Source organism: Triticum urartu, chromosome 3A (assembly GCF_056163025.1).
Source record: "Triticum urartu cultivar PI428250 chromosome 3A, HENAU_Tu73, whole genome shotgun sequence".
Lineage (NCBI taxonomy): Eukaryota > Viridiplantae > Streptophyta > Magnoliopsida > Poales > Poaceae > Triticum > Triticum urartu.
The window spans coordinates 744,708,236-744,716,879 of NC_141875.1; the positions used below are offsets into that span (position 1 = coordinate 744,708,236).

General features: G+C 50.0%; 1 protein-coding gene and 2 pseudogenes across 1 annotated transcript; all 3 read right to left on the bottom strand.

The window, feature by feature from the left end:
• Positions 1 to 1,198: 1,198 nt before the first annotated feature.
• LOC147982602 (uncharacterized) lies at positions 1,199 to 5,254 on the bottom strand. Its single transcript, XM_087516361.1, has 4 exons — positions 4,549 to 5,254; positions 4,167 to 4,490; positions 2,515 to 2,854; positions 1,199 to 1,847 (listed from the first exon to the last, which is right to left on the bottom strand). The coding sequence occupies exons 1-4, from the start codon at positions 5,252 to 5,254 to the stop codon at positions 1,199 to 1,201; spliced, it is 2,019 nt and encodes a 672-aa protein (XP_087372487.1).
• LOC147982603 (small nucleolar RNA Z247) lies at positions 4,639 to 4,777 on the bottom strand (annotated as a pseudogene).
• Positions 5,255 to 8,218: 2,964 nt separating the features above from the next.
• Positions 8,219 to 8,357, bottom strand: LOC147982604 (small nucleolar RNA Z247; annotated as a pseudogene).
• Positions 8,358 to 8,644: the final 287 nt, after the last annotated feature.

The window sequence follows — 8,644 nt, forward strand, 5'->3', positions numbered from 1 at the left end:
AAATAAAATTCTTTAGCCATACAGCCTGCCCGGTGGCCTCATAACATGCTACAAATTATGCTTGCATCGTAGATCCAGCAGTTAACGTTTGTTTGGAGCTTTTCCACGATATAGCTCCTCCCGCGAGTGTGAATATATAACCTGACGTGTTAGAGTTGTGTCGAATATTGTGTACAAGGTAGGTTACAGTTGGACTTGTAGTTGTATTGTGTTTAGATAGGATAGGGAGTCGTGTCCTAGTAGGACACTTGTATCCTAGGCCTCTCATATATAGCGGGGCTAGACACACGATGTAACCTATGCCAACATAATAGCACAGGCGCGCAAGGGGGAGCCGGCGGCGTGTGCCGGCGCCCGGGTGGCCTGTAAAACAGCGGAGAACGTCGTACCTCTCTAGAGGCGACGGTTTCGTGTTAATATAGGCAGGGGCATATCCCTGATAAGCATACAAGGTTGTTGAGATTACATCTTGAGGTACAAGGAAAGTAGAGATAAGATATATATGAGGAGATTACAACCATATACTCTAACCAACCTAGACCGAAGCCTATCTCAACTAAACCGGTGCGTGGTGCGCCCCTTGGACCTGAATATTGCATGGTTTAACACCCTCCCATAATCACAACTTGGACAAGTTGAGATTACGCTTAAATTCTTCAAAACCTCTGGTGGGCAAAGCTTTAGTGAAGCCATCTGCAACTTGATCTTGAGACCGAATGAACCGAATATCCAGCTTTTTTTCTGCAACTCTTTCTCTGACAAAGTGAAAATCTATTTCGATATGTTTTGTTCTTGCATGAAATATTGGGTTAGCAGAAAGATAGGTGGCACCCAAATTGTCACACCATAAGCATGGAGCCTGTTTACTATGTATTCCAAGCTCCTTCAATAATGACTGAACCCAAATAATTTCTGCAGTAGCATTTGCTAGTGCTTTGTATTCTGCTTCTGTGCTGGATCTAGACACAATAGCTTGTTTCTTAGCACACCATGAGATTAAATTTGGACCAAAGAACACTGCAAAACCACCTGTTGAGCGTCTGTCATCAAGGCAACCTGCCCAATCAGAGTCAGAAAAGGCACTTACAAGTGTTGATGGTGACTTGGTGAAGGTGAGTCCAACACTGGAAGTGTTCTTGACATATCTAAGTATGCGTTTTGCAGCTGTCAGATGTACTGTAGTGGGTGCATGAAGGAACTAACATACTTTGTTCACAGCAAAGGAAATATCAGGCCTAGTCAGAGTTAAATATTGCAGTGCACCAACCATACTTCTGTACCTGGTGCTGTCCTCTTGATTCAAGAGTTTCCCTTCTGTTAAGGATAGTTTCTCAGAGCTGGATAGAGGTGTTGGAGCTGCCTTGCAGCCTTGCAACCCTGCTCTTGCTACAAGATCAATGGCATATTTTTCTTGAGACAAGTGAAGCTCATCCCCACTTCTTTTTACTTCAATGCCAAGGAAGTAGTGCAAGCCTCCTAGATCCTTAAGAGCAAACTCAGAGTTCAAATCCTTGAGCAGTGCTGAAATGGCTTCATCAGATGAGCTTGTGACAATAATGTCATCAACATATATGAGTACAAATATAGATGTATTTGACTTGTTGAAAATAAGCAGTGAGGTGTCAGACTTGGACGGAGCAAACCCAAGTCCTTGAAGCTTTGAACTCAACTGAGAATACCATGCTCTAGGAGCTTGTTTTAATCCATATAGAGCCTTGTCAAGCTTGCATATGTGGAGGGGTTTTTGTCTGTTTTCAAACCCAGGAGGTTGTTTCATGAACACTTCCTCTTCCAGAACACCATGAAGAAACGCGTTCTGAACATCTAGCTGGCGTAGACTCCATCCTCTGGATACGGCAATAGACAAAACGAGACGAATAGTAGCAGCCTTTACTACAGGACTAAAAGTATCCTCATAATCTAGACCGTATGTTTGTTTAAAACCTTGTGCAACTAGTCTAGCCTTATAACGACCTATGGTGCCATCAGACTTCTTTTTAATTCTGAAGACCCATTTACAATCTATAACATTTTTACCTTTGCCTTGACGTGCTGGAACTAAGTGCCAAGTTTTGTTTTTGTGGAGCATCATGTATTCATCCTCCATAGCCTTCTGCCACTTTGGATCGCCTAGAGCTTCTGCAACAGTGTGGGATATCTGGTTCATGTGAAACACAAGCAAGTCCAAACTTTGCTAAAGACTTGTAATTTTTGGGTTGAGTTACTCCCCTCTGAAGCCTAGTGCGAGGTGGTGAAGAAGGATCCGCAGAAGATCTAGCGCCAGGAGCGGCTGCAGGCTCGCTGGGCGAGGACATGCATGCCGGATCTTGTATGGCCGGCGCACGTGGAGCTGAAGAAGAAGTCGCCGCAGAGGATCCCGGTCCAGCTGGGGGCGCATGATGGTGCAATGATTGCACCGGTGGGACGGGGACTGCAGCGTGATCCACACCGGAGTCAGCGCCCATATCCAGCCGTGATGGGCGCCGCACGTAGCATCGTGTGTCGGGACCAAACCGACCAGGTGCGGGGCCAGACACGGGGCCGGGCACGGAACCAGGTGCGGGCGACTGGAGTTGGCGCCGCGTGGCGCTGGTGGGTTGGCGCTGAGCGGCCACCGGGCGGTCCACCGAGCCGCTGGTGGCTTGTGGCGACGCGGGGCTCGAGGCGGATCGGCTTGGCGAGGAGGGCGCGGATCCCGCGGGGGCCAGGGCGGCAGACTGGCGCAGGAGCGATCCCGAGGCTGATGCGCCTGGATCCCGAGGGAGATCTGCTTCGATGCTGCTGCTGTTTTGTCCAGGAAGCATAAAATGATAATTTGGGCTGATTTCTTCACCATTTTCTGCACAATTTTTTTCTGTTGCATCACAAGACTCAAGACCATCATTAGTAAGAGGATTAGTCAACAATTGATCATCAGTGTCTAAAACATCCCCATTGTCATGCCCGGTGAGATGTGAAGGTAGAAGAAGAATCTCCTTTTGAAGAAGGGCTCCGGCGTTTGGATGAAGTTATGCAAAAGGGAAAACAGTTTCATCAAACACAACGTCACGGGAAATATAGACACGTCCAGTGGATACATCAAGACACTTTACACCCTTATGTTGTGGGCTATAGCCCAAGAAAACACACCGTTTTGATCTGAACATGAGTTTGCGGTTGTTGTATGGCCGAAGATTTGGCCAACACGCACACCCAAATACTCGTAGAGATGTGTAATCTGGTTTTGTATGAAGGAGACGTTCTACTGGAGATTCATTGTTGATGACTCTACTTGGCAACATGTTTATGAGGTGGACTGCGGTGAGAAATGCCTCATCCCAGAATTTCAAAGGCATAGAGGCAGCAGCAAGTAAGGCCAGGCCGACTTCAACTATATGCCTGTGCTTGCGCTCAGCTGATCCGTTTTGCTGGTGAGCATGGGGGCATGACACGTGGTGTGATATGCCAATTTGCTGAAAAAAGGAGTTGAGGTTGCGGTACTCCCCTCCCCAATCAGATTGGAGAGCTAGGATTTTGCAATCAAACTTTCTTTCTACTAGTGCTTGAAAGTTGTGAAAAACTTGAAAAACATCAGATTTCTTTTTGATGAGATAGATCCATGTGTACTTGGTATAGTCATCGATAAAACTTACGTAATAAGTGTGTCTGCCAACTGATTTTGGGGCAGGACCCCAAACATCGGAAAAAAATGAGCTCAAGAGGTTTGGTGGAGATGCTTGTAGACACAGGATAGGGTAATTGATGACTTTTAGCACACTGACATGAATCACAAATTGTTTCACGATCTCGCTCACCAACAAACGGGAGCTTATTCTTTTTAAGCAAGTGTTCAACTAAAGAAAAGGATGCATGCCCTAATCTATCATGCCACCGTGTTGAAGAGACTTTGGTGACACCATAGGCTTGTTTATTCAATCTCCTAAGCTCCGGAATCAACGAGTACATCCCTCGAACGCATCTACCTCGATACAGAATTTGCTTCGTGACCTGATCCTTGATCAAAAAGAAAGACAGATGAAACTCAAGGAATACATGATTGTCAATGGCAATGCGATGAACTGAAAGGAGATTTTTCGAAGCACTAGGGACATGCAAGATTTTTCTTAGACGAATATTTCTATGGGGGGTTTTAAGCACTGAATGACCAACGTGGCTAATGCTCATACCTTCTCCGTTGGCAGTATGAACTTGGTCTTGCCCACGGTACTTTTCACGAACTGTCACCTTTTCCATCTCGCTCGTGATGTGGTCAGTTGCGCCACTGTCCACATACCAGTTTGTATCAATGCCGTAGGAGCCATCAGCAGCACCTGCAACTTTCTCATCTTGTGAGGATTCGCCATCATCTTCATAGCGATACCAGCAGTCGCGGGCGGTGTGTCCTAGCTTGCCGCAGATTTGGCATCGCGGCGCATCAGGGTTGGCGCGAGGCCTGGCACCACGGCGGCCCCTATTGTTGTTGTTGGAGGGCCGCCCGCCCGCCGCCGCCACTGTTTCCGCCAGATTGCGGCTTGCCCTTGCCACGCGGAGGTCCACGATAGCGTGAACCGCCACCACCGCGACCGCCGCCGCGAGAGACCACGTTAGCAGATGACTTGAAGCCCCCGCCCGAGTTGTTGTTGTAGAGGGCGAGGCGCTGATCAAAGTTGCTCATCTGAGCGTAGAGGTCGTCGATGCTGATGGTGTCGGTGCGCGCGTCGTTGGCGGAGACGAGGGGTTGGTACTCCATGTCGAGGCCGGCGGTGATGTAGGAGACAAGCTCATCGCCATCGATGGGCTTTCCGGCGGCTGCGAGCTCATCGGCAAGCGCTCTCATCTGGGCGAAGTAGGCCGCAACAGATTGCGTCCCCTTCTGCGCCATGGAGAGAGCAACCCGGATGTTGTTGACGCGGGCTCGGGCCTGTGATGAGAACATGTGGGCGAGAGCCGCCCAGAGCTCGTGCGGCATGGCGATGGAGGTAACCTGCACGAGGACTTCTTTGGTGAGAGTATTGAGCAAGTATCCAAGTACCTGCTGCCCTTCTTTGAACCAGATCGGATGGAGAGGGTTCGGTGTCTGCTCTTCTTTCCCGTCTTTGTCCTTCGTGACGAGGATCTTGACAGGTTCCGGCATGGAGCCGTCGGCGTAGCCGAAGAGGCCAGCCCCTCTCAGCTGCGGTGTCACCTGCGCACGCCACAGAATGTAGTTGGTGCGGGTGAGCTTTTCTGCAACCTGCCCAAGGGAAGCTTGGACGGTGCTGGAGGAGGACGACATGGCTGGCGCTGGATGGGTTTTGCTAGATGCGATGGATAGAGGTGGCTCTGTATACCATGTAAAACAGCGGAGAACGTCGTACCTCTCTCGAGGCGACGGTTTCGTGTTAATATAGGCAGGGGAATATCCCTGATAAGCATACAAGGTTGTTGAGATTACATCTTGAGGTACAAGGAAAGTAGAGATAAGATATACATGAGGAGATTACAACCATATACTCTAACCAACCTAGACCGAAGCCTATCTCAACTAAACCGGTGCGTGGTGCGCCCCTTGGACCTGAATATTGCATGGTTTAACATGGCCGGTGTGCGGTATTGTGACGGTGTCACGGGGAGGAGCGGCCGTAGTCAAGCTCCGGGGATGTAGCCATATCGGTGAACCTCGTTAACAAATCTTGGTATCGTGCTCGTGTGATTGCTTGGTCCTCGGATGATTAACGGTATGCCTCGGATTTATTCTAACAAATGGTATCATGAACAAGGTTTGATAAGGCAGTGCATCTGTTGACCTAATGGAAGTGCTTTGCGAAAAGATCGTTGAGTTAAATTGCGGTGCAAGACGGCAGCGATGGAGCGGATCGGTTGTCACACGGTGTTTCTGTGTTTCGATCAGGGCAGTCGTAGTGTTAGCAGCGAATCAAAGAAACTCTTGATGCGATTGGAATTATTGTAAGGAGATGCAATCGATGGCGAGAACGGAAGTTACAGCAGGCGTCCGATCAGCACAAGGCGCGTGTCCCATGGCAGCGGCAGGTTGGACGTGCGGCGATCAGATCGATCGGGCGAGCGTCCGACGGCAGGCGTACGTGCTTGTATTGCTGGCGCCTGGCGGCCCATGGTGCGCTGGCGGAGCTGGAAAGCGGAGGCCCGTGCACATGGTCGGCTGAGTCTGGATGAGCTGCAGGCCGGAGATTTGTTTGAAAAAAAGGGAGACCGAGTCTCCACTGAGATAGGCAGGCTTAATCAATCGGCGAAAGAAATTCATCTAAGGGATATGTATCCATCGGAATTAACAGGAGGTGTTGACAAGTCAATTGCTAGTATTGGAGTTGAAGCCAAGGAGCCAAAACGTGAAGACCAATTCTTGGTTAGTTTTGCAAGTAGTATGCGGAGTTCTGTTTCGTATGTAGTATGCGGAGTTCTGTTCGTATGCTTGAGGAATCACATGGAAAGCTCAAATTATTTTTTCACAAAGTCAGTTATACAAAGAACCATGGCATTAGTGGGTACCAGGTTTGAGGTGGAGAAGTTCACGAAACTGAAGACCTTGGGTTATGACAGACGAGGATGAAAGATTTGTTGGCACAACAAGGATGCTTGAACACGTTGCGGGAAGTCATGTCAGCAGTGATAGAACTATCGTGTGATGAATGGAAATTCATGGAATGATTTGGGAGCCTGGGTCGGACTAGGTAGTCTGACGGGATCGACGCGAGTCGGTCGGTACAGAAGACGGTGGTGGAATCGGCGTCGACGACATAGGTGCGTGATACTGATGGTGACCGACTTCTGGGCGTGGAAACATGCGATACGGGTCTGAGTGCTTGTGTGGCTTGGACAAGACTATGGCGCGGGGTTGATTCAAGACGGTGCACATGAGAGCTTGAAGTCGATGGGGCGTGTGGGTGGATTGATCATCTACCATGGAGTCATGTTCAAGGTGGAGCTGGATTGACGGGCTACGATGTAAGGATCTAGGGAATCGAAGCCTATTCAGCAAGGGAGAAAAGCGAGTGACATGCAGTTCGGACTGGAACCCAAGGGTCTGATGGAAGCATGAAACTCGTCATCGGTCGGTGATAATCGGTGGTACTCTGCAGTGGGGGTTGAGTGGTGTGGGTTCGCGACCCTTGAGACTCGACCGGGACAGCGGAGGCTCGACGCGGTAATAGCGACGAGGCGTGCGATGCGCACGGGACATGAAGACGGGCCAGGGCTCTGGTGGTCATACATGTGGTGAGACAACTGCGAATTTGACTCGGGATGACTAAAAGCAATGGTGAAATTCCTTCAAGTTTCAGACAGGCTTGGTGGAGATGCTTGTAGACACAGGATAGGGTAATTGATGACTTTTAGCACACTGACATGAATCACAAATTGTTTCACGATCTCGCTCACCAACAAACGGGAGCTTATTCTTTTTAAGCAAGTGTTCAACTAAAGAAAAGGATGCATGCCCTAATCTATCATGCCACCGTGTTGAAGAGACTTTGGTGACACCATAGGCTTGTTTATTCAATCTCCTAAGCTCCGGAATCAACGGGTACATCCCTCGAACGCATCTACCTCGATACAGAATTTGCTTCGTGACCTGATCCTTGATCAAAAAGAAAGACAGATGAAACTCAAGGAATACATGATTGTCAATGGCAATGCGATGAACTGAAAGGAGATTTTTCGAAGCACTAGGGACATGCAAGATTTTTCTTAGACGAATATTTCTATGGGGGGTTTTAAGCACTGAATGACCAACGTGGCTAATGCTCATACCTTCTCCGTTGGCAGTATGAACTTGGTCTTGCCCACGGTACTTTTCACGAACTGTCACCTTTTCCATCTCGCTCGTGATGTGGTCAGTTGCGCCACTGTCCACATACCAGTTTGTATCAATGCCGTAGGAGCCATCAGCAGCACCTGCAACTTTCTCATCTTGTGAGGATTCGCCATCATCTTCATAGCGATACCAGCAGTCGCGGGCGGTGTGTCCTAGCTTGCCGCAGATTTGGCATCGCGGCGCATCAGGGTTGGCGCGAGGCCTGGCACCACGGCGGCCCCTATTGTTGTTGTTGGAGGGCCGCCCGCCCGCCGCCGCCACTGTTTCCGCCAGATTGCGGCTTGCCCTTGCCACGCGGAGGTCCACGATAGCGTGAACCGCCACCACCGCGACCGCCGCCGCGAGAGACCACGTTAGCAGATGACTTGAAGCCCCCGCCCGAGTTGTTGTTGTAGAGGGCGAGGCGCTGATCAAAGTTGCTCATCTGAGCGTAGAGGTCGTCGATGCTGATGGTGTCGGTGCGCGCGTCGTTGGCGGAGACGAGGGGTTGGTACTCCATGTCGAGGCCGGCGGTGATGTAGGAGACAAGCTCATCGCCATCGATGGGCTTTCCGGCGGCTGCGAGCTCATCGGCAAGCGCTCTCATCTGGGCGAAGTAGGCCGCAACAGATTGCGTCCCCTTCTGCGCCATGGAGAGAGCAACCCGGATGTTGTTGACGCGGGCTCGGGCCTGTGATGAGAACATGTGGGCGAGAGCCGCCCAGAGCTCGTGCGGCGTGGCGATGGAGGTAACCTGCACGAGGACTTCTTTGGTGAGAGTATTGAGCAAGTATCCAAGTACCTGCTGCCCTTCTTTGAACCAGATCGGATGGAGAGGGTTCGGTGTCTGCTCTT

Bases quoted from the DNA above. Each gene is read 5' to 3' on its own strand.
- LOC147982602 (XM_087516361.1), bottom strand. From the start codon at position 5,254: ATGTCGTCCTCCTCCAGCACCGTCCAAGCTTCCCTTGGGCAGGTTGCA. The intron at 4,491-4,548 runs GTTCACGCTATC...TGGCGGAAACAG, and splicing joins CGGCGGTCGCGGTGGTGGCG to TGGCGGCGGCGGGCGGGCGG. The intron at 2,855-4,166 runs GTATGAGCATTA...GTGATGCAACAG, and splicing joins TCATACTGCCAACGGAGAAG to AAAAAAATTGTGCAGAAAAT.